The sequence below is a fragment of the Dermacentor variabilis genome, chromosome 4 (assembly GCF_050947875.1).
Source record: "Dermacentor variabilis isolate Ectoservices chromosome 4, ASM5094787v1, whole genome shotgun sequence".
Classification (NCBI taxonomy): Eukaryota; Metazoa; Arthropoda; class Arachnida; order Ixodida; family Ixodidae; genus Dermacentor; species Dermacentor variabilis.
The window spans coordinates 59,873,481-59,899,441 of record NC_134571.1 but is presented as its reverse complement, the minus strand read 5'-3'; the positions used below and the strand labels follow the sequence as shown (position 1 = coordinate 59,899,441).

Sequence of the window (25,961 nt, the reverse complement as noted above, 5' to 3'; positions counted from 1 at the left end):
GACCTGAAGCTTTGAGTTCTAATAGTGGAAGATTGCCCAACTGGTCCAGTACTGTGCATATAACTTGCCTCTGGGCACTGTATCGCGGGCAGACACAGATAATATGTGCGAACGTCTCATCGCTATTGCATGTGTCGCACGTGGTACTGCTGGCCATTCAAATAAGGAAAGCATATGCGTTCATAAATGGAACGCCTAGCCACAGAAGGTACAGCATGACCTGTTCACGTCGTGGTAACCCAGGCCTTAGGTGCATTCGTATGTCCGGAGACAACGAACGCAAACGACATATAGTGAAAACGTTCGAGTCCCACAGGGGCAAAGTACGTTCACGGGACATCAATCTAAGCCCAGCCGCAGCGTCTGCTCGCGAAAGCGGAATCAAGATACGTTGACCACTTTCATGTGCAGATCGGGCGGCTTCGTCGGCGTGGTCATTCCCGCCGATGCTGCAATGTCCTGGAAGCAATTGAAGAATTATGTTGCGTCCTTTGTCATGGCTGCGATTATATATGTGTCGAATTTCTGAGGCCAGTTGTTCATTGGGTCCGTGACGTATTCGGCTTTGTATGCACGGAAGGGCCACCTTGGAGTCACCAACATGAAGAAAATGGTAAGCACCGATACACTGTAAGCTGCAGTTTTCACCCTTCTCTTTCTTTCTCCGTCTTGAAAGTTATCTTTAACCAGTACGATCAACAAAGCTATAACTATTCCGGGTGTGCCTACTGCACAATATCCTTAATTTTAACGCAGAAGCATTCCACGCCTCGATGTTCCACCATATTACTTGGAAACATATTTAGCGGGACATATTTAGCTGAATTACCGGAACCACGCCCGCACACACACACACACACACACACACACACACACACACACACACACACACACACACACACACACACGCACGCACGCACGCACGCCACGCACACACACACACACACACACACACACACACACACAAAGACTCAACACGCATGCGCGCTCGACCAAACATATGCATACCCAGCACACATGCGCGCGCGACCAAACATGCATACACAGCACATACACGCGCGCACGCACACAACGCAAAACACACCCGCAACACTCACACACAACAATCCTTAAACGATTATGATTTCGAATCAAACAATCTTTATGGTCCCGGACCAAAATAACCGGAGCCAAATGACATTCGACGCACTGAATGTCATCCGTCGATCTTCAAGTATCGCTAGGGTAAGAGAAGCCATTAATGACTGTGGTATCTTTCTTGCCAACCTTGTGCACCCCTGTACCAGAACACGCTTCCCTGCTGACTCAAATTTGAACATTTATGCTCTCTAATCAAGGGAGAGAGAGAGGGATAAAAGAGATGAGAAAGGCAGGGAGGTTAACAGGAAGATAGATATCCGGTTTGCTACCTTGCACTGGGGAAGGGTAAGGGGAGACAGAAATATATTTAAAGAAAGAAGAAAAAAGTGCACACACATGAAAAGAGTTGAAGAGGGGAAGGAAGAAATTAAAAAACACACACATACAAAGGAAAGCAGGAGTGTTACAGTCGTTCAAGCAGGTCGCTTGACCGGAGAAACCTCAGTAGCGCCTTCACCGCCTTCTGGTGTGAAGATAGCATCAGCCGGCACTCCAAGATTGTCTGCTCAGAAAGCGGTTCATCGAGGCGTGCCCACGCCGTCACGAGTGACTGTCTCTGGGAGGTGTAAAGAGGACAATGACAAAGGACATGTTCGGTTGTTTCTTCGCTACCGCAACTATCACAGGCAGCACTGTCAGTCGTTCCGATGCGGCAAGTAAATACATTCGTGGAAGACACTCCTAGCCGTAGTCGGCGGAGAACAGTTTACTTCACTCGGGATAGTCCAGATGGAATGCGTAGTCGGAGGGATGGGTCCAGGCGGTGCAGTCGAGTGTGTCGCAAAGCGGGCGTGTTCCACATGGATTGTGTCGCATCACGCGCTAGTATACGAAGCTTTGCTGCTGCGTCAGTTCTTGATAGGGGGATAGGTTTCTTCAAGGCATCTTTGTGAACCCACCTAGCAGCTTAATCGGCGTTCTCGTTGCAGTTGATTCCGCAGTGGCGTGGGAGCCACTCAAAAGTGACCTCATGTCCTTTCTGTGCTAGCTGGTGATATATTTGCCTAATTTCTAGAACAAGTTGGCCTTGTGGTTCACGATGTAGAGCGGATAGCAAACAATGCAGGGCTGCTTTCGAGTCCATGAATATGCTCAATCTTCAGGGTAGGTCTTCATGGATCATGCGAAGTGCGCTGCCAAGTGCAGCAAGCTCCGCAGCAGTCGAAGTTGTCCGGTGAGATGTTTTAAACTGAATGATCACGGCTTTCTCGGGAAAGATCACAGCTCCTGTAGATGGTCCACAGTTGTCGAGCCATCAGGGAAAATCTGGAGATGGTCCTTGTATGTCTCGTGCAGCATAAGTAGAGATAGCTGCTTGAGAGCTGGCGACGAAAGTCCGGCTTTCTTTAGAATTGGTGCTGGATATCGAACTTGTGAGCGAGCCAAACACCAAGGAGGTGCAAGGGGCCTCTCTGCAGACGTATAATCTCTAGGGATACAGTCACGGTACGCAGATATCTCCTGGCAAAAAGAGGCACTGGGCTGGTCTTTCGGTAGCGTGGCGACGTGCCTGATGTATAGCGCGGTAGCGCGGCGACGTTGGGGACATGAGCACCACGTTGGAGAAATGAGCAGCACGTTGGAGATCAGTGATGGGCGACAGAGGTGTTGAACGATTCTGCGTTTATCCATTGAATACTCTCAAGGAGTGAAAGAGGGAAGAAAAGGGCATAGAAAGCTTATTCGGTCGGCTGTGAATGAGGGAGACGCTCGGACATGCAATGACGCTAGCATAGTGTGCTCCGATAGTTGAAGCCGTGTTGTAAAACTAAACCATGTACTTTTTTTGATATAGTCCTTTTTTATTCTCTTCGTCGCTCGGAACCCTTTTTTCTGCCGGCACCTGGCACGGCACCATCCACAGAACTTTCGTTGGCCGCACGGACCCCGATTTCACAACAGTGGTGGCAGCGGTGTGATTGACCTCACAGAACTTGGGACGTGCCGACTTCACAACAGACTACACTTTGTCCATTCGGTGCTGGATCTTCTTTTGCGTGCGTCTGGCTATTCTTAGATCATGGATGGACTTTGTGCGTCGATATCTACGCTCTGCACGCTTACTAATCACCGACTAAACGCCGCACTCAGCAGCCGCGTCACATCAGAGAGGAGCTTCGCGCCGATCCTAACTCTGTTGCATGCGTAATCATGCGAACGAAAATAAAATTTGGAGTAGGATATCTCGAAGCACATACGTACTAGAAGAATTCTTCCAAGTGATACTGTGTAGAAATGCGACAGGCTCTAACTTTTCAATACGAACTTAGGGTCTGCAGGCACTGCAGTCAACAAAAAGCTAACTAATCAATTTTAGTTAATTAATTAATTACCCTAACCTTTCTTATTATACAGACCGTCGTTTCCATATATATTAAAAAATGCATAAGCAGTGCAACTTTGTTATTTTTCAACCTAGCCGTGTTCCCGCCTTCAGAGTAAGGTTACATAATGGTTTTTCTTTTCTGGTTGACCAACCTATTCACGTCTATTTCTCCCTCCACAATTAATAGGATCCAGAAAAGTGCTTTATGACGTTCGCAACATTGTATGCAAAAGTTAACCCGTTTATGGCGTCTTTCTAGTACGGCGAACTAATTAACGTTTAAACATATTGTAGAACCTTGAATATCAACAGCAGCAAAGCGGGCGCTAGGGCGTTGTTTACTTATGACTTCAGGGTGTATATCACGAGCAGGTCTTAAGCTCACAGATAAAACTACATGGCGACACCACAGCAGAATTAGCTCTACGATGGTATAGATGCCCCCCTCCCCGTGTCGGCCCCTTCTTCCGCTCCGCACGGCTTTGCACGGCGACGTTGCAGCTCTATGCGAGGCAAGAATGAGGCCTTCCAGTCACAACGCTATACCCTGTCTGCAAGCTGTGGCTTGCAAGCAGTGTGCGTGCGAGAGTGTGCTGCCCCGCAACGGTGAAGCCTGATCGCTATTCATGACGCCGCCGCACGGACGGCCGCGCTCGTTTATCGACGACAGTGGCTATACCCGCAAAGCCTCAGCAGCGCGAGGCACACGGATGTGAGTGTGCACAGAGCTGTCGCCGCGTTCCGCCACGTGGTTGACGCCACTGCGATGCTGATAACGTTTGATGACCTGCGAAGCTTCGAGTAATGACCGCAAAATTTATGGTTTCTTCTTACTTTAGTGCAAGAGCGGGGAAATACAAATGAATCAAGACCATCAGGTTTTTTTTTTTTTTGTACAGGGCGGCGACGGCAGCTGACACGACGGCTTCCTGGACTGAGGAAGCAGGCCAGAACAAATGCAACAACCGCTTCAATAAACGTTGATTCAATCAGTGAATCAATCAATCAATCAATCGCATGTACCCGATCCTATTGATGTAAATACAAATCAGACAGCTGACGAATCGCCACTACCGCGTACAATTTAACCATGTTGGTGCCCATTGAATTCGTATATCATCGGATGCCAAGCGTCGTTTAGTTAGCCCACTTATGGAGACTGTGAGGCATGTTCAAGATGAGCCGGGAATGTCCACCGTGGTGGCTCAGTGGCTATGACATTCTGCTGCTTAACACGAGGTCGTTGGTCCGGTTTCCCAGCTGCAGCAGCCGTGTTCCGACGAAGTGAGAAAAGTAAGCGGACAAAAACTCTCAAAGCCGTTAGTTGGCGAAAACTGTTTGTCATTCGTCGATCGTATTTGAGCTAAGGATAAAATTGAATCCTCCGTTTCGTTTTTTTTTTTTTTTTACATTCCACAGTGAGCTTAGTAACGGACCGTGCGGTTGAGAGACTCTTTTATCGTACAACTTTGAAACGTCGCTTCTACGCTTCGCCTTTTGCACCTGCAGTATCAGGAAACTAGGCACCACCAACATACTGATGCTTGCTGCGACACCTCGGACGCTTCCGTGGGGCATGGGTACACAAAAAGCCCCCAATACGACCGATTGTTGTGACTGTTTGTAAATGACTTTAGTGAGCCAAAGAACTACTGGGGACCGCATTCTTAATTTTTTACCCTTTAGCTGCGTTGACGGGGATAAATGAAATACTGGAGCTGAGTTTCCCGCATGAAATCCACGAGGCCAGCATTCTCTTTTGCTCCGGTGGCAGTGCCGTGGAGTGAATGCGTTTACGGAAAAATTAGGTCGTACCTCCATAGGGAGGTCTTAGGCTACCCGGTGCTGAATATCACCAAGGCCCGAGCACTCCCATATAAGGTGCTCCAGGTTCGCTTGTTCTTTTCGGACCGGGCACCATGCAGGACATGTCTTGTCCGTGTGTTCGCATCATTGTGCTTGTCTTAGGTTTTGTGGGCGACGTTCGTTGCGCTAAGCCGATGTTGGTCTACATGGGAATGGATGTTTGTCTTCCCGCTGATAGGATTTCTGCCTGTGGCAGTCAAAGAGCACTCAGAGCAGTCCTCTCCCAGTGCTTCAGCACATCATCTAAAACAAAACGGCCAACTGCAAGCGTCCTTGCATAGCAGTTTAAACAAACCTGGTATAATGTTCTTTCACCGCGGCTCGTTTTCTTAGACCACGGTCCAAGAACCGTGATCTTCGACTACGGACTTTTTCTTCTTCTTCTTTATTTAGCCAATGATCGGTTCTCTTCACCCACCGTGAATTATGCGCAATCTGATCTCCGTGTCTGTCATCGCATAGGTCCATGCTGAGCTGCGCATGTCACGGATGTCGCGCATTTTCTTTTAACTATATGCATGCGCATGTTCTGGTGTTCGCCTTTAATGTGACTTAACTGTTGCGATTTCATGATATTCAATGTTTATCAGACAGCGGAAGTTTCATTATGTACTGGATAGCGGTCTTCGAGTAATTCAGCGTAGCGAGCGGTATTAGTTCACGACCTGGAAACAGGGTGAAAGAAGTAAAATTAACAGCGTTATTTTTAAATAAATATATTCTCGTGTATGTGTGTAGGTGCTCTGTGACTGCAGAGTTATGGTACCACGGGCGTACTGTCGAAAACTATCATGTGCAAGTTTTATTCAATAAGTGCAATGGAAGCGTGCATGTACTTACGAAAAGGCACAGGAGACGCGTCCGGGCGCGCGAACCAACATTAGTTCGCTCTGCATTTGTATGCAGAGGAGAGTGCTGTATATCGTGCTACGCCGCGCGAACTGGGGCCAGCCTCCGACGAAAAAAAAAGATAAAAATAAGCCTTTCTGTCGCCGACCTAATAATAGGCCGCGTTTAACGAGCTTTACAGCTGGACCATGAGCGAGTGCGAGGATCAGAAATAATTTCGACCACCTTCGTTCTTGTTTCTTCTTTAATATGTGTTTAAGGAGTAGTTGGTGCTTGTTCGAGGCGCTGGCTAGCTGTTCTGTGGTCTGTTGAAGAAATGCACAAAAGTGTCACAGATATCTTACAAGCAAAGCTAAATCGGTAAGAACTTCTGTGGTCAAATGTTACGAAAATACCCCGCGTTCAGGGATCAGAAATGAACAAAGTCTTGAATAAGTGTCCCACCATAACGACACACACCCGTAGTCAGAGCGCGGCCCTGTTGTATTTTGTCTTCATCTGATCGTGGCCTCAGCGGCTTCAAATATAAACCTCCAATTTGTACTCGATATCACAAAGGGACGGCCGCTGGATGCATGGTGTCAAATCCTCACGATGAGCCATCGGTGGAACCATGTTTTTTTTTTTTCTCGTGCTTAGGTCCTCGTGGAGATCTATCAGGGTGAAATATGGACTGGAATTTCTTCTTATAATAGTATCAAAATTAACTGCCTTGAGCCTGCATGTTAATTTGCGTTGGCAAAGAAATGACGTAAGATATCGAAAGACCCTATAAAAGCAAGAGCGCTGATGTCCTTGTTTTTGCTACTCCCGTCACATGCGTGTATGTGTTTGCACTTTTCTTTCTTTTCTTCTTCACGACAATTGAAACTAAGGTACCAGTGCGTAAAGGTGCCGGGAACGAAATTGATATTTGCAAAGCCTAATGCAAGGTCAGCAAGATTGCACTTAATCATACTGGTGACTGCTTCCAGTGACAATGCCGCGTAGGACAATGCCGCCATTTGCCCTCTCTTTTTTTAGCCGAACTAGACACATGCTTATAGCATCAGGGGCCGTGTAAGGCAGAGGGTGTGTCTCCAAGTATGGACGCCTCTTTTTACAGCGAGTACTTAAGCATACGAGGAGTGACACCGCCGATGCGGGAAGCTATATGGCGGGTACGGGACAGAGCCGCACAGCTCTGCAGTTTGAGCATGTCCGCAGAAGGGCACCCTCGTTTGTTGTGGCGGGCGCACAAGAACACACACCTTTCGAGTGTGCAAAACAGCCGCGCGTACAGCACGCCCGCAGAGGAGATACCTGAAAAGGGTGGGGGCGACGCTGGAGCAGGGAATTTTTTCTATTGACCGCCCGTTTTTGCGCGTTGCTTCCTACGGTCGGACGTCCTTTTAATGTATCTCTCTCTCTCCTTCCCACCACCGAACAGCCCTCCTCTCCTGCCTGGTAACGGCATTCGTTCGCTTCTCGTATTGTTTGCTTCTTTCTCGGTTTGCGGCAAGCCCCGCGGTGAGCGCCGCGCGCGCACTCAAGGTACGTGACCGACGACGGGACGTGACCACCGCTCTTTCAGCGACGGGTTTCGGAAACGGGGTCGTAAGCATAGCCGCCGCCGCCATGTCCTCGGCAAATTACGCATAAAACGCACAGCGGGCTAGAAGCGGGTGAAGAGGGGATAGAGGAGGTGACCAGGGAGGGGCGCTTAGCGCGAGTCCCTGTGGCTGTCTGCGAAAAAGCCAAGGCCCACTCTTCCTTCCCTTATTCTTTTTTTTTCTTCGGACTATCCAGTCGCTCATTTTCCATCTCCTTCTTACCCTTCTTTACTTTGCCTGCAACACGCGCTCTCTCCCTCTCTCGCAATGCTCGTGCCGTGACGTCATGGGTGGGCCCGCTTTATTCTTGCCTGTAGCGGGGCCCGTGGCCGATAGGACAACCCCTGCTGTCCAAACGCTCTGTTCGGGATGGAAGGGTCGCTGCGTCGTCGTGCGTCCATTGCACGGGCGCCCTGGGTTTTTCGCTGTCCGTCCACTGCGTAACTAAGGCCCGAATCAGTTCTAGGAACGCCATCGGCAAAGCGTAAATGAAGTTTCCTGCGTCGTGACTCATTGGTCTCTCGGTACGCCAGTGAGAAGAGTGTGTCGTCGAAGCTTCGGTGCTCGGCCCTGAGTCCCTCTGGCACCAGAAGGGTTCTGGTGTCGCCTTGCGCGTCGATCACGAGCTGCTGTCCGCGAAACAATGTGGGCCGTTCAAAACTAGTGGTTCGAGTCGGTCGTTCGCCGACACGCTGTCGGTGTGTTGTTGGTGCTTGCGAAGTGGAAAGTGCGCGCTTGTGTACGTGTGTCCCATAGCGGTCTTCCGTAGCACGGTCGTCATCGCGTGCAGGAGTTGGTGCTCGTGAGTGATGGCGCTCTTCAAGTGAAGCCAACTGTCCGACTCGATCATCATTCAAGGAATATGGGTGCAAGAGAAGTGCAGTGCGTGTGATGGTGTGAGCACCTAAATTCGTCTTTGTGGCGAAACGACGGATTCAAGAAACAAAAAAGAAAAAGTAAGCGTAGGTTCGGCTGAATGACAGCCCGACCAGAAAATGTGAATTTATTCCGCGAGATCGGGGCTCTGACGGGCCTTTCCAAAGTTCTCGAATCAGGATACCTTGGTCCTGCGCAGCAAGCTAAAACGCTCAAAGGACATCTGAGGCAGAGGTCTGTGATAGACTAGCCAAGGGACGGACACATTTGTACGCAGCTCGTCGTTTTTCGTGCATTAGAGATAAGTTTTTGTACGCTCTTTAGGTGTGATGACATTGGCGCAAAAACCTAAAAAACATACCCATGCATCTAAGAATTACTTCCACGGCGCACTGAAAACTCCGTCGACCTTGCTGCTCTAACCCGCCAGTCGCGCTTGCCTGAGCACTCGAAAAGAAAAATGATCGCCCAAAAAAATGAACTAGAAACCGCGTTTCGGCCGAACGGGTACATTAGTATGACGCTCGTACATTCGCGTACTTGAAATAGCCAGGAACAATAAAAGAAAAAAGGACCGCTGAGCGATGGCGTCTGACAACAGTCCTTCGCAAGATGGCGGCCGTCGCCTAGGTAACCGATGGAACTCAGAGGAGGCCATCATGGATCCGATTCGTCTGCTCCAGGAGCTCGAGCGAGAAGCGAACGAAAAGCGGCGTGGCCTGCGCGCAGCCGCAAATGCTGTAGACGCTTCGGCCGCGCAGAACAAAATTTCCAACGGTCCCTTGTTGTTGCTCGACGATATGGCAGCGTCGAACGACAAGACATCGCTACTCAAGGAAACTTCAACACTCAACGGGCCGATCGGACGACGAAAGACGAAGAACAAGTCGCTGCCTCCGCGAAAGAAGCATCCGAGTGTCAAGGAAAAAACAGGTGTCGGTGGTGGAGGTCGTGGTGGTTCCACGTTACCCGTCAACAAGCATGCCAAGACGTCGAACAAGTCCGGCAAGTCGGCGTCGATCAAGCCCGTGGAGAACAACATTCCGAAGGTGAGCTTCGAGGAGAAAAAGGCGCTCACCCCGGTTCCCGAGGAACAGCAGAAGCAAGAGACGCTGGCTCAGCTCGAGCTCAACATTCGCGAGCAACCCGACCAGCTCGTTCAAGAAGGCGACTCTAAGACTCCAGCGATGACACTTGCCGTGCCGGAGGCTCCCGAAGTAGTGTCCGTGGAGCCGAAGCCCAAAGAAAAGACCAGCGTCCTCTCGAGAATGCGGGACGCGGCCAAGAAGATCAACGTGGCGCCGAGCAAGCTGCAGCAGACCGTGATGAACGCCAAGCTTTTGCACAATAGACTGTCACATTCCAAGCCCAATGCCCAGCAGGACTCTTCTGACACGTCGCAGGCCGACTCCGGAAGTGGCCAGCCGGCCCAAGATTCCTCCACCGCGGCTCCCTCAATGGACTTAATCTTCGCGGACTCACCGGACTCCCTGGGCGAAGAGGAAGCTCCTGTGGAGGGCGGAGAGAAAAAGGAAGGCGCCGAAGATGCGCCTGCTGCCAAGCCACCTGAACAAGAACGGCCCAAGGGGGCCACATGGACGGGTACTACGGCAAACGCCGAGCTAGCACTGAAGATCTTGAACATGTCTAGGAGGGGAGACTGGCTCGGTGTGGATGCCCTGCTCAAGCACGTTGAGAAGGGAGACCTTCCCGCAGATCTTGCTGATGAGGTGAGTTCAGTAGCGAGTTTTCGCTACATCCCCACTTGATTATATCGTTCGCGTGCTTCAATGAGGCCAATTAAGCCGCTGTTTGAAAGAGCGACAGCCAGACCGGATTCATGCTACATTGATCATACTTGGCGATATAGAAAGTTAGGTCCAGGCTTTTCCATGGGCTATCTTGTGTCTACTACGAGTGTTTCCCTAAAGTTTTCATAACGCGTGTTAAATTTTTCACGGCTTTAAGTATTGTAGATGCTGAACTGCGTGACTGTAGTACTCGCAGGCAGGAACTGAAACTTTTGAATTCAAATTTCTCAAAAAGAATCATTTGTGTGACAATGGAGAAAAATCCAGTTCTGTACGATAACTTCACACCAAATATGTAAATACCTACCTCCTTCACAATATTGTAACAAGTTCGTTTTATTCCGCGTGTCTCAGGGTTATCTCGCCTATTATGCTTTAATAGGATGCTTATTATGGTGTAATAATATTAGGCTTCACGTCCTGTTACACTTAAATAAGTATGAACCAACTAGCTCAGCAATAAGTAGTAAAAGTTATATTTTCTAGCTTAATACCAAGAAAAAAAATTTGCGGGGGACATCGACCGCGGCACTGAGAAATGAAAAAATGTGTCCTAATCAGACGATGAATGAACAGCTTCTCAATACTATTTGGTCGCCAAATCACGTTTTTGTATTTTCCATGATTGCCAACCATGTATACACATGGAAAGAGCTAAATTGGTAAAGTAATACAGTGGTGCAAAGAAGAAAAGAAGCACATAATTTAATTATTTGCACAAAAGAACTTTACTTAACCTGTCTACATAGAAATGCCAAGAAATATGAAGCAAGGCTGATCATTCTGTAACCCTTGTTTCTCTGTTTCTGCGCAGGCCACTGGATTTACTCCACTTATGTACGCCGTCAAGGACAGCCGTGTGGGTTTAGCCGACAAGTTTATTGACCTCGGTGCCAACGTGAACGCCAAAGCCAAGGTAAGCGCGCGACGTAGAGCAGAACATTCTGAAGTCGAATATGCAAGTCTTTGTTGACATGCTCTAGGTTTTTCATGTAAACCACTGTGCAGTCTGCATGACTTTTCGAAGCTGGATAAACTTTTAACGTCAAAATGATCACACTCATATACCTACATCTATAGCTTCTTATCTTGTTTAGAAGAAGTTTATGCACACCATGCAAGTAGGAACCAATACTACTGTTATATCCGAGTCTCGGCTGTTGAAATCCGTCTCATATATCGAACTCGCATGTACCGCTTGATATTCTCAGCATTTGTTTACACTCTAAGATCCGTTTCAGCGGCATTTTTAACTTTCCGTTGCAAGTCTCCGCTATTTTCCACCAGCCACTGCAAAGGGGAGCGGGCCAATCGCACAAGCGGGCACTTCCCTCCGCATGCAGTTATCTACTTTCACAGCGCTTCCTCGGACCCATCGAAACCCTCTCCACTTCTGCGTGCTTCTCGCTTCTTCTCCACCAATTAGATAAGAAAAGCCTGTCAAGGAAGCAAATGCTATTTGCTCTCAAAGCAAACTAAAGTGACCTCCTTTAAAAAATAGAGAGCATTCCTTCCTTCTCTTCCTCCTTCTCCTCCTTATAACTTCGATAATTTCTTTGTATGCTTCAATGAAACGAATCGCATCCTCAACGGAGCAACTTAGGAATTGCTCCGGCTATGCTGGTGATAGCAGACGACAGCATACTGCGACTCCTATTCAGCTGGTACGCCAATGCGAAATGTGGCAGTCCGTAGTACTTGTACAACAGTGGTGGCGGCGCCCATGACCGCAATGCGCAAGAACAATTTCAGGAATCGCCATTCTCATCTCATTATGACAGACTTAAAATCAGAATGGTTCGGGTGAGATGGTCATTCATAGTGAAAATGTTAAAACGCTTGCAGACGCAAACGCAAGAATGGGTTCAAGACACACGAAGCGCTTGTTCTGGTTTCCGGCACCTGATTTGTTTTAGCACCACTTTGTTGTATTTCCACTGTTTATTTCAAATATCGTAGCATATTTATGAACAGCGGCACCTACGTATATGAAACCAAAACCGAAACCACAACATGTTCCCTTCCTTCTTTTGAATAGGTTAATAGACCAATCCGTTAGGAGATACGTTAGTTGGTCAAAAATATTTGTAATATATTTACATCATTTAAACTCACAGAACAAACGCTAATATAAACAAGTCCAAGCGAAGCAGAAACTAATTCAAACAAGCAATACTTCAATAGCCGTCCCGAAACCCGCCTTCCTGACGGCGGTTTCTTTTTTGCTGGCTATACGAAGTTCATGAGAGGTGTCCATTGTTGTCAATGCATTCCTTTAATCAGCGCAGAAAATGGAGACAACACAAGAATGAAATACACAGGACGAGCGCTCGCCCTGTGTCCTTTCTTTTTGTGTTGCCGTCGTTTTCCGCGCCGATTCAAAGAATGTATCAATTCCAACTTGCCCAGCTTTCCAGCTTACTGTCACTGTACTTTACTGTCCAGCTGATGGCCGCCGGTGTAGTATTGGTGGTGACTGGAACTCGCGGCGCCGACAATGCTGTGTGCACCGGTGTCCAATGTGATGACAATGCACAAAGATTTGACCAATGTCCTGAAATAACTCGAGGTGCACGCAAAATTGACGTTTTGAAGTAGACTGGGCAATTTAAGCGTGATGCTTGGGCAAAGATTCTAGAGCGTCATTTCTTTATACGGCCTTTCGAAAAATTTCTTTACACAAGGGCTCGAAAGCGTTATACGGCAGTTATCAGCTATATTGCCCTGTGTTTTGAAAGAAATCTACGTCACACCGTGTTTACATATGGTGAAAATGGGGCGCATATTGAGTGTAAAATGTGACGCAGCTTCGACGCTTTTGCCTTAATTGAGATATTTTCAAATTAATACCGAACTATTATTTCCTCTCTATTTTCATCCGTTATGCAAGAAATGTAGCTTTCCACTATGTCATCAATGAAATAAAGGAGACACATGTTTATATTAGGGGAAAATAAGGGGAAGGATATAGGTAATGTAGGCGAAGTACAATGTGTGTGGGTCAGTTGTAGCCGTTGCATTAAATCACGTTTGGAAGGGCTCGGGAAAGCTATAAGCGTGTTTTACGAAAGGCGCAGCATGGCAGCCCGAAAGCGTTATACGGTCGTTATCAGCTATGTGTCCTAGTGTCCCGAGAGAACTTCATGACATTCGATGAATATTGGGGCCATGTCTTGTACGATGCATCGCAATACTTCAACACTTCTTGATTGACTAGCAGCTTTTACTAAACCCTCAATTTCGGCTGAGAGAGAGAGAGAGAGGTTTTTAATGGATCCTGGAGAGGTTTGGCTAACGGCATGCCTAGCCTGCTACTCCAGAAGGATAGGTTGAAAAATGAAATGGTGTGCACAATTCCCAACAAATATACACAACACGCACAATACACAACGATTAATACCCGATTTAAGAGTGTCGCTTAGACCCGTGCACCCTTAAAAACGTTTACACCTTTTGGGGCTTATCTTGTCCCGCAACAGTATATCGTCCTCTGCCTCGCTTGCGTTCCCTTCCTTGAAAACTCAGCGCTCGCTACTTTCCTGTCGAGAATGATGTGTCAGGCTGATAACGCACAAGCCGTTCGCGACTTGGAAGTACCGGACTTGCACAGCGTTAAAGAAAGGAACTATGGGCAATACAGATGACAATTATCGTTGGGGGACAAGATAAACCCCAAAAGGTGTAAACGTTTTTCAGAATGTGTCTCTCAAGAAAAAAACAAAAGTGACTGTTTCGCGATATGCACAGGTAGTGCTAGTCTATGTGCCAAGGTCGTGTCTTAGCTCAGGGAATGACAGTCCTTGTCGAATGTTACGTGCAGGCGTTGAGGGCATTCCTGTAGTGCAAACAGCCCGCAAGCGCAGATTATGTGGGCTAGGTCTGTGCCCACTGTGCCCCCACGCTTCGCACTCGGGGCACAGTGGTGACCTTATCCGTTTTTTTCAAATGAAAATAGGAAATATGATGCAATGAAACATATCGCGTGACTAACCGTCTGCCCGTATCAAAAAACAGCGCCCTCAAGGAAGCTCCACAGCAGTTAAGTGAGAGAGCTGGAGCTTTATCTGGCGCTCCGCCCCGCCGGCGACAGCGCGGCGCTTTGGTGTTGACAAGGAAAGAGTGCCGATAACTGTTGGTTGATGCGTCGTGAGGAGAGTGCGCGGAATGACTCCAGTGTAGCGTGTTTGAGGCCACTACTTTTTTTTATGCGTGCGGATGGTTAGTCGCGTGATATCTTTCATTATTGCGGGCTTTCGTCAGCCAGAAAATAAGAAACGGACAAAAAAAGTAACCGGTTGAAAACATGCCAGTTTTAAGTTTCATTCAATTTTCTACGAATTATTCGTTGCCCTCACACCATTGAGATCAGTAAGTTGAATGAATTTGCGCATTGCAATTCTTTAATAAATTAACTGGCATCCATAACAACATTACTGGCGGCTGCTCTACTCGACTGTGAACAATATGCACGTTGTTATAAACGCGATGCGTGACAGCTGGGACACCCTGTATCCAGGCAGGTGGGGCAAGAAAGAGAGGAGACAATCGTGCACCACCGCTGTTGTTGGCAGAGTCAAATAAGACGCGCTTTCTCGCTTTCTCGTGCCAATTCGTTCAGTTTTTCGCAAGCAAAATTATTTAGTTTAGAGGGTTCCTCGCATGTAACTGAGGTCTCTTACTAAAGGGCCACTGGGGCTCATAGCCTCCGCTGGGTGCCACCGGGGAGCAACGGTAAGACCAGCAGCTTTACGCCGGTGCACGGATCTATAGTGGTATGCATGTGATGCAATATCGCTGCATGTTGAAAACGAAAACGAAGAAAATGACAAACGATTCATCAGAGTAGAAAAGTGCGAGGAAACTAGAGAGAAAAGGCGCCTTCACAAGTACCAAGAGAGACAATTTTACCATGGCGTCGCGCGACACGACTGTGCCGACCCTGAGGTGGGAAAACGCAAGATGGATTTTTACTCCAGTCACTGAGGCCCCTTGGAGCGCTGTCGAGTCCAATCCGGATTGGGTGCTTCTGCAGTGGAATTTTCGACCCCGATTTTTCATGATCTGGCATGAGTAGATCGCGATCGATCGTAGGCTGTCGTCTGCACCTTAATGCTGAATGAGCTCAATCAACTCGATCCGTATATTGTTGGACCGTGCAACATCTACCATTTTTTGATCGCGACATAAAAATACAGGCAGACTCCCCCCCAGCTCTAGTTGACATCTGCATAAAACGAATCATGCTTGGTGTCGTAGGCTCTTGAAGCATGTGTGTGCGTTTGTATGTAGTATGGTTTCCGAGGTATAAATATTAGTATGAAAGAGCAGCATGCTATACGACGAAATTATGTTGTTTGCAGTGAGTTATGAACAGGCTGGATATTATATGGACATATTTACATGCAGTACATCATACATATATATTTCCTCCTTACCTGCTAGAATTTGTATAGTTTCTTTTTTTTTGTATTCATTTTCGCTGTTTCATTCAGTCTTTTTTGTTTTCTTTGTTGCGTCATTCATATATTTGTTGGATATTCGTTCTTTCATCATTACCAGTTAACATTGTATCATTTCGTTGCGCTCCTTTGTTTTTACTAATTCCGTGTATCCTCCCCTCACACAATACTCCTTCGGGAGCCTGTGAGGTAATGGCATAAATGAATGAATGAATGAATGAATGAATGAATGAATGAATGAATGAATGAATGAATGAATATATTATCTGTTTAAATTTTCAGTGGTAATCCATGTGTCGTGTTGCACACGCGGTGTTTCTGCTGAGTCGGTTTCTTCCAGTGCGACTGCAGATCGAAACGCGCCACGCATCTCAACGCGCTGGCTTGCCCGCAAGACAGGGTGCTCTATGCCGCTTGCCTGGCGCATGCGTCCGTGACATAATGGTTTCACTGTCGGGCTTGCGTGCTCGAGGTCCTGCGTTCAAATCCCGAGGTTGAACAATATTATCAATGCCTTATTAGTAAGGCCGCTGCCCTCCTCTCGCAGAACAACTCGCGCAGTCAGGCTGCCGCAAGGTATACGGTCCGCATTCTCTTTTACAAACGGGCTACCCTAATCATACGCCTGTGCTAAAGCGCTCCGCTGCTTGCAACTTGCTGCTGCAGAAATATCACCGACCAAGCGCGCGCTGCCAAACAGACACGAGAAAGCACAATGTGCGTCTCACGTACGAATGAGCCGACGCTCAATGCCTCATTCAAAGAACGTCAAAGTAGAGCAGCAAGCGATATTCTTGTCGTCACGAGCAAACCTTCATGACTGACCTACAAGGCGAAGCAACAACGTTAATAGCGAGCATTAAGTAAAACGGAAAACTATCGCATTGTCACTTTTACTTGATTCTGCGGACGGCGGCTACCCGTGCCCGCATGCGTCCCTTTTCGTGCCAAACACCCGGAAAACTGTAGAACTTGACAGGCGGCTGCAGGCCCCGAGTGTTTTTGTCACTGTTGTGGCAACTCACCACGCAAGAGTACCGTGCACTTTGGCTACCCGACCGCCGGACCGTCGTGAAACTATTAAAGGCGACGCGAGCAGCAGTTTTGTAAAAATCGTGGGCACCGCGAACGCCGAATACGCAATGGCGCCACTACCGCTATGGGAAGGAATGACGCTGGCGTTTGTCCGCAAACTTGAGGTTGGCCGCCCTGTAGCCTTTCGGACAGTCACTGCCAGTGCCATGTTATGTTATTTAGAGCGCGTCGCTCACCCATCGTGCACAGAACTTGCGTGTTCCGAGAATGTATTACAAGGAAACCGTATACGTCAACGAGTACACGAGCGCTGGTGAGAGAAAGTTCAGTGATAACTAGAGAAAGTCGCCGAGTGAAAGGCTTGGCACGCTAATACATGCTTAATACACACAAGTTAATACACACAAGTAATACACACATGTTTACTGTATTCGAGAGCTCAAAGAAGGAGAGGAAAGAAAGACATACTGAACTCTACTCACACACAAACACGGAAAGGTAGGCAACAGTTCACACCATGACATGAACGAAGTGGAACCTCAGTGTTCTTGTAACAAATAAAATTAATCGATCGACCAATGAAATGTGGAGCTTTATGGCAAAGTCAATAAACAAAATTTTATCCATCCCTCTCTCCTTGGCTGTATACCAGCGCACACCCTGTTTTATAGTACCAAAAAAAAAACTACAACTACTTTCTTTATTGAAATGAAAATAAACGAAAGAGGTTTAATCAACTTATAATTGTGATGGCTTCTCCTTTTCACATAGCGGACATAAAACAATATAAGAAGATACATGTAAGAAAATGAAAAGAAACCACGTCATAGAGTCAGAAATGCACAGCGCACAGTCCTATGCGCTCATGAACATATCAATATAACAGGCAAAGGCAAGTTGCACCACATTGAGTTTTTAAACAAAGTCACAAACACACACAAGCGGCCGTGATGTAGACTGCGGTAAGTGCATAAACAGATGAGAAATTACACAGAGTTAAAATAATGCACGCCCAGAATACAAAAAAGTAACTATTAGCGCTTGTATTAGTAGTTGTATTAGTAGTATTAGTAGTAGTATTAGCTTGTATTAGTAGTAGTAGTTATTAGTAGTTGTATTAGCTACAACTACTAATAATTTAGAAACGTAGGTAATGAATTTTTCACTGAACACCACGATATCATATTACCGTTCCACTAATGTGCTTGCAGACGTAATTATTGCGATAGCAATTACAGGAGTTCTCGAGGCTCATTCGTGCCATCGGCGCCGCCGTTGTCGTGCTGTCCCGCGGACGGCCGGTGCGTGGCTCGAGCGCGGAGGGGAAGAGGCTCTCCAGGGACACGGATACAAAAGCGACGAAGCGGGCGCACCATCCGCGCTACGTTCAATAGCTTCAGGGGCGACGTACGGCCTCCCGCGGCTGGGAGAAAACGAGATGCAGTACTCTCGCGCACACTTACGCACACCAGCGTCCTTGTCAGAGCAGTAAACGTGAAGCTAACGTTATCTAATATATATGTACTTTTTTTTTCATTTCGTGCACCTCCGTGGTGATGCGCTTGCAACGTCACACTGTGAGCCAACTAGTTCTTTTTTGCCATGCGTAAGAACTTTGCTCTACATCCCCGGTTGTATTGTTGTAGTTTAGTGCAGCGTGCTCATACATGGTATTGGGAAACAGAATTTGGTTTGTGAAGTAGAAAGTGGTTGAGAGTTTGGTTGGTTGGCTGGAGGTTCGCTGACTTGGCTGGCTTGGCCGTGTGGCTCAAGTAATTGAGCTTGCTGGCCCAACTACTTGTCTCTTGTACGCCATGGTCTCTATGTTAGAGTAGGTTCTCTTTAAGGTTCCATTTTAGAAATAAGGGCGTTTGCAGAGAAGTCCAGACATGGAGAGTGCTGATTCAATGACACCCGTCTGACAAGCGCTTCAGGAATAGCCCTCTGCGAAGCATGCGCAAAGTGAAGCATCTCATAGTGGTTGCGAGCCATAAAAGATCTGGCTTGCAATCAAAAAGCCCATGGGTTCGAAAACACTGGTTCGAACCAAAGCAATTTTATTATTTACTTACGGCCACATGTTTTAAGGAATCTTTCCCGTATGTACAATCGGTCACAAAAGTTCACTGGACACGGATTCTACGACAAATGTAAATTTCATCTCTGTTTATGCTTAGTGCACTTAAATTAATTAATTCCTTTATAGGTCGCAAAATCTATACTACAGTTATTTATAAAACAAATATTTCGAGGCTCTTTGCACAGGCCGCAAATTTCCATGTCCCGTAAATTGTTGCGACCGACTGTACATGGACTGTACGCATGAAAATATAAAATCCGCTATGTCTGCTCGTCTGGCTGTGGCAATCTTTTGGCGATCGCCAGACGCTCCTGATCAGCGAAAGTGGATGTGTGAACAGCTTATGCCAATACGTGTGCGAGTCACGTGGCACCAAAGAGGCGAGTCCGGTCAGGAGATGAAGAGACAGAACAGCAGATGACGCTGTATAATAATTTTGCATTTTCATTGAATTGAGTATACAATATTTATCTGCTCAATTCTGCAGTGAGTCTTTGTGTGCGCAGTTTCGATATCAAGTGCTATTGCGCCATTTTTACATTTGTGAAACATGATTTCTCCTAACTTTTCTTACTTCTAGCAATAACTTATCTCCATCCTCGCTGGATAATCGCAAGAACAGTGTCAGTCGTTAATTATCGCGTTGTGGCTGCGTTAGTTTAGAGCATTAATGGATTACTTTGTTAAGTTCTTTTTGCTGAACTATTTCTGTGCATCCCGTATCACAGATACTGCACTACATTGCGTCACAGAATACGGGCCCTGTTTGTTGGTCTCTTTCTTTCTTTCTTTCTTTCTTTCTTTTTTTCTTTTTTTGTTGGCTTGCTTGCTTATTGGTTTGTTGGTGTGTTTGTTTGTTTGTTTGTTTGTTCCCGTGGAACACTTTTTTTTCTTTTCATTGACAGATGTTCCCTCTTCAGGTCGAAATTGTCAAAATGCGTTACAAAACTTATATTATCTCTGGCAGTGGAAGAGAACAATTCAGCGAGATTTATGAAATGAAAAGAAACGCTTTGCCTAATCCAGATTTTAGCCACACATCTCTTTCGTAGCTCCGTGCAAGTAGTTTTAATAACCAAAACTTTCGCAAGAGTTCTTTCTTTTTTTCAGGTCACATCTCACTTCGCTTCGCAATTTGTTTTCACATTCTCGTTGTGTCCAGTCTCGTGTTGGGTGTTCTTCTTGAAGTGTGAGTGCTTAACAGCCAGGACCCCCGCTAACTTCCTTCAATATGTTGAAGTCTGTAACAGAACTTAACGGGTCTATGCCGCACAAAAGTGTCTCGTACTGCCTAGATCTGCTACTTTTCTGTAAAAAATCTGTGAAGCTTACGTTACCATTTGCTCAGCATAGAATCATCAGGCTCTCTTTGCCACTCTATGATTTTCTATGACTTCCTTGAGGTGTTCTGAAAATTATCATCATGAGTGTCACTTCTAAGTACACGTGTTCCACTGTAACATCACATAGTCAGACTCTTAGTGTTAACAGAAGATATCTACCGGTGAAAACACGGCAATGTGGTAATAATGAAGGGTTGTATAGTATGTTAAAGCAATTCTAAGGCGAAATACTTAGTCACTTTAGATTACTAAGATATTCTTCACAAGCCGTATTTACATTTATTTGGTAGGAAACGTTATAATCGAAAATGAAGGACAAAACGCGATGACGATGACGGCAGTCCAATGTCAAGGACTTCACAGTATTTTTCACGTACTTTGGACGCCTTCGAGCCAGAACCTTTTTTCCGTAAATTGCCATACACGCTCCTTATAACTTCATAATACAATGTAACCTTTCTTTTTATTGCCGCTTTTATAGACGCAGCTAGCTTTCAAAAACAGCGTTGCAGGGACCTAGTGCGGGAAACGCAATGTAGCGTCGCGATCAGTGTTTCGCCCTTGCCTCCTTTCTGTTTTGTGTGTCCTCTATTCACAATCCGCTTCACTCCCTGACCTGTTTGGCAATTTAGACGTGCCTTGTAACAATCCAACTTTACTTTCAATTTGTGTTTAATTTTTCCTTCAAATCAAAACAATTGTTTATCGAACCGCAGAGTTAGTCAGGCCTTTTCTGAAGCGAGCGCTGTGCCGTAGTATTAACCTGTGCCATGCAATCGCCCTCTTTTCTGACACCCTTGGCCCCGCCTGGTAATTCATGGGAAGCGCCCATAGGCCTTTCAGTATCTTGCTTTTGTTTGGTTCGATTCCTTCTGAAGCCACGTGGTGGTAACGTTGGACCGGGTCAGAGGTCACGGCCGCTTATATTGGAGCCGGCTGTGTGCGAAGCTTTTGGCGCGAACACATATGGCGGAATACGTTTAGCGGGTGTGCCTGTGTGCTTCTCAACGAACGAACGTGACCATCATGCATATTAGGACCTGACAAAGGACGGGTCGGAAAATGGAAGAACGCAAAACTAAACATCGCGCCTAGCGTTTGGAACTTACTGTCCTGCTCAAAACATATACCAGACAGAAATACGCCGGTGACATCCATGTGCTCCGTCCTATGGCATTTCTCGTCATCTGACAGAGGCTTCGTTTTGGTTAAACAAATGTATACAAATTGACTTTTGGTTCCTAATTTGCCTCACCGCTATAATCTATCCCGATCACATTGGTTTATGACAATTCACGTGCACTCTACTCTTCTTCAGCCCGCGCTTATTCATATTTGCAGAACCAAAGTGCTGTATAAACCACTTTTGAGGGTCAGTGCGTTTGTTGCAGCAACGCTCAAATACATCCTTGTGTGCACTTTGTAATACTATTGTTTGTTACGATCATATAAGAAATTATTTGCCTGCGTGCGTCACATCGACATTTCTCCTGCCGATCACAACTGTTGGAGAAGCGATATTAACTAATCGAACTAATCTTTTCTCATCCTTTATCATTCAATAATAATTAAAGTTATTCTGTTATCTTAACGTGGCGTAATCGATACAAATGTCTTACAAATTTATCTATGATAGCCGAAAGAAAGGTTGAGAAATATGTAGTAAAGAATACTAACTAATATCATGCAGCCCCTGGGCACCTTAGAGCGACTTGATCTGGCAACATTCGGGAATTCCATCGCTCTCTATTTTTTCTTACTTCTTTATTTGTGTCCTATTCTTGAGATTTCTCCTTATTCTTCTTTTATTTTTACCCTTTGCTCTGGGTACTTGAAGGTGTCTTGTCTCTTCCTTTTTGCGTACTTTTTTACTCGATGCTTCCAAGTGCTTCTTAGAGTCATCGGGGACTGAAACTATTCTCGAAGTCCAAGGACGGCTCAAGGTTTCCTGTTTACGTTTAACACCGGTGCTTTGTGTTGACGCTTCCGCACCGAGGACCTGTGCACATCGTGGATTACATGGGGCCCTTACACAAGGTCTTCTAAATCACGTGTATGTCTGCGAGTCCTTAAAAACGGTATCGCCTAAAACAGCGTGCCCTCCTTAATCACCAACTGCGTGAAACACCAATGTATACTAAGCCGCCCCCCCCCCCTTTTGGAGAAACAAACATTATAACTCATGCGAATTTCCCAATTTTTGCTAAGTCAACGTATCTTGTGCAAGTGGCCGGCTTTTATTTCTCAATTTCAGCATTGAGTTTAGCTTATTGATTAAAGGCTTGTACTGAAACTTTGTTATTGAAGAAGCTTCCTCGCCATACCATCCAATTTATGATGTCCACCCTTGCCATAAGTTTTGACAAACAAAAAATAATAATTTTGTCCTTAATATATGCCCTGTCTCTATCATGTAAGAGGCAGCTTTCGCTCGGGCCCAACTCCGACGCTGCCTATTCAAATACATGTAAAACGAAAAAACGTTTTTCTGAGATAACCCCTGGACCGAGTTTGATGAAATTTGTTGAATTTGAGAAAGAAAACTAAATCCTAGTGAATGTTGGAAGCGGAATTTCGATTTAAGGCCTGAATTTTGTTACAAGAATTTTCAAAAATTCGGAAGTTAAAAAAATAGAAGTACGAAGTTTACAATTAATATCTCTGTATTAACAACAGATATCCTGGTTCTGTAAACGGCATCCATTAGATCATTGAAAGTGGACAAATTTGATATGTCATTTCATTACTTACGTTAATTTGTTAAGTTGTGTACAAGGGTTTTGCTAAAGCTGTATTTCGATATTACAAAATTTTTAAAGATTCATGTGTAACATATGAATTTTTCAGCTTTAGATGTACTATTAGATGCAATTCACAGAATTATCGTATAATTTTTCATTGTTCAGTTACAGACTTGTAAACGTGAAAGTTTCGTTTTCTGAAAATTCGCGATTCTTGCAAATTTTTAATAAATTATTGATGAGCTAAATTAAACATTCGAAACGAACAGTCGCTAGATTTTAAGTTTTTCTTTTAAATGTAATAAACCTCGCAAGGTTTCGTGCAGTTGTTGCCGATAAAGACGAATTCTCTGTTTGCATGGATTTAGATAGGAGCACCCAAGCTAAAGCTTCCTCTTAGCGCCTTCGCTGGATCACCCGGTTTATATCAAACGTGACGCCAAGCGAGCCCCACATTCATTTCCCTGCTCTTGCGAGAAACCAAGCACTGTTGTAGTCTAACGGGCGACACCTTTCGCAGGTTGGCGTTTCGGTTCGACTGCTAACGACTCGGCCGGAAAATGAAAGCGTCACTTTCATCAGAACCCAAGTGTCGGTTCGCGACCGACCGCGCAGCCTGGCTTGAGTGTATGGCTTCGCCGCGATCGCAGGGCGTGTCACTGCTTGTCCACCGGTGTGTAGGTGCGGGCGCCGGTAGCGGTGAAGCCGCAGTACACCGGTGGCTCGCTTCGAGCTGTGCTCTAAACCATTACGACGCAACGGGGGTGGAAAAAAAATTTACAGCGCGCTGTGCTCACGCTTGGCTGGCCACACCGCAGTCACCAGCCCCACAGGACAAGCGCTCTGACGCTGCTTTTGTTATCATCACTATTGGTTCCCTTATTTCGCCGTGCATGGTGTTCGAGAGGCAGAACGGGTTTTAGGTCGTATGCCCCTCAAAATGTCCTGGGATCCGACAGAACGGATATAGGTGGCTGAAATGGTGCACCTGTATCCTATATCCATAGGCGATCGAGCTAGTTGGTCTGCTAGTGCCGCAAGTATTGGGCTCCCATGATAATATCAAGTGATCGACGCCTGTTTTTTATGCGTCCTGAAACTCCGGCGATCTCAGAATTTAAGAAAGTCTGGACTGAAGCCAAACATACCTGAAAACTACGACCGCTTGGTGATGGACAACAAGTTTGCAAAGACATTGCTGCAGTTCTTGCACTATGCAGGGCTGGAAGTTTTTATTTAATGTTCTTTTATTATTGGACCTCGGTACTTTGGTGTGAGTACTTGAGTAGTCTGCGGATCTCCTGACAGATATGTAGGTTTCTTGTTACTTGCTTAACATTGCACTAAGTGATTCCGTGTAAATTTGCACTCTCCTAATGTTGGGTACTGTACTAACTGTCTTGATAACATCGTGTATGCGGTCTTCTTCGGGCGGTGAGCCTCACCGCTCGACTAGGGAGGCCTCCTTCTTCTTCTCTTCTTTTATACCCCTCACCCCTCCCCTATGCATTGCTGTTGAGGTGTCCTCACAGTGAGAGACAGTTACGGTGCTGCGCATTTCTCTTCAAATGTCTTCCTCTAAAAGTCATACTACTACTACTACTACTACTACTACTACTACTACTACTACTACTACTACTACTACTACTACTACTACTACTACTACTACTACTACATCATATATGCCTTGCAATTCAAATAATAATAGTAGCGGTTTGGGCGTTTCTGTCTAATAAGTGAGAGAAGATTAAATGACGGGGTGAGGTGGGCGTACGAAGGCTCACGAAGGAGACTCGACCCCCCCTTCCTCTTTGCGAACAAGCCGTCGCATCTGTATTCACTACACAGTGACCCTCAGGGATGGTAGTCTTACTAGAAGGAACTCGATGGCCATCTAGGGGGAGCCTCGTAGTTTCGTTTGTGGTGGCCGATGTATAACACCACGGGGGAAGCCTGTCCTTCGGCGTAATCTGTGGAGGCCGTCCAGAGAAATGGCACTGAAGTGACGCTACCGCAGCACCGGGGCATTCAGTTGTTCGCGTTGTGTCACTGCTTAGATACACCATGTGAAACTAGTTTCTTTGTATTCTTGGAGTTTGACGTCGGAGCCTCGCCGAGTATCTGTAAACGCAGCGGGCGATGCCTCTTACACCTTTTTCGCTCACTTTGGAAATGCTTGCGTTCTGGAGAGTGGCGGGGAGGTGGGCAAATCTAGATTCGTATCCACAAACAGTTCTTACGACATACAGTTGAAACTCGATTTAACGAAGTGATGACCATGCTCGAATGATTTCGTTAAATTGCGAAGTTCGTAAAATCGGGAATGAAATTTTCAGGCCCTTCAAAACCTAAAACTGTAACGTAGTGACACGCAAAGGCTGCCACGATATTGTATTTAGTGCTAATCCAGCGGTCTGTCACATTTACTATGAAATAACGAAAGCAAGCGTCGCCACCCCTCCGAGGCGGTGTTAAGTCGGCTGTTCCGTGCATGGGCGCTGCGTGCAACCTCGTCCAAACAAAGCTAGGGATGTGACCATGGCGCCTAGATGTTTTAACGCGATAGCTGTAGAGCGCATGCTCGAAGAAGCCGTCTGTGTCAAAACTAGAAAGAAATCACCGCTTTTTTTTTACACATTTATTTCAGGGAGAACTTCGTGAAATCAAGTTAGGCCAATTTTGTTTCATTAATTCCGGTTAATGATAACATAGAACCCTATGGGTACCTGCCGAGGAATGTAAACTTCTTCGTTAGATCGGGAACTTCGTAAAATCGTGTTTCGTTAGATCGAGTTTTAAGTGTACTTGTTCGTAAGAGTAAATCACAGTCAATTCTGTTACTG

The 25,961-nt window shown here is 46.2% G+C and overlaps 1 protein-coding gene across 1 annotated transcript in view; it reads left to right on the top strand.

The window, feature by feature from the left end:
- The first annotated feature begins 8,077 nt into the window (after positions 1-8,077).
- The window catches only part of nompC (no mechanoreceptor potential C), a 76,399-nt gene continuing 58,515 nt past the window's right edge, over positions 8,078-25,961 (top strand). Inside the window, exons 1-2 of the mRNA XM_075689223.1 lie at positions 8,078-10,379; positions 11,275-11,376. Coding sequence (XP_075545338.1) covers positions 9,234-10,379; positions 11,275-11,376 — 1,248 coding nt within the window. The 5' untranslated portion in view covers positions 8,078-9,233. The remainder of the gene's footprint in view (positions 10,380-11,274; positions 11,377-25,961) is intronic.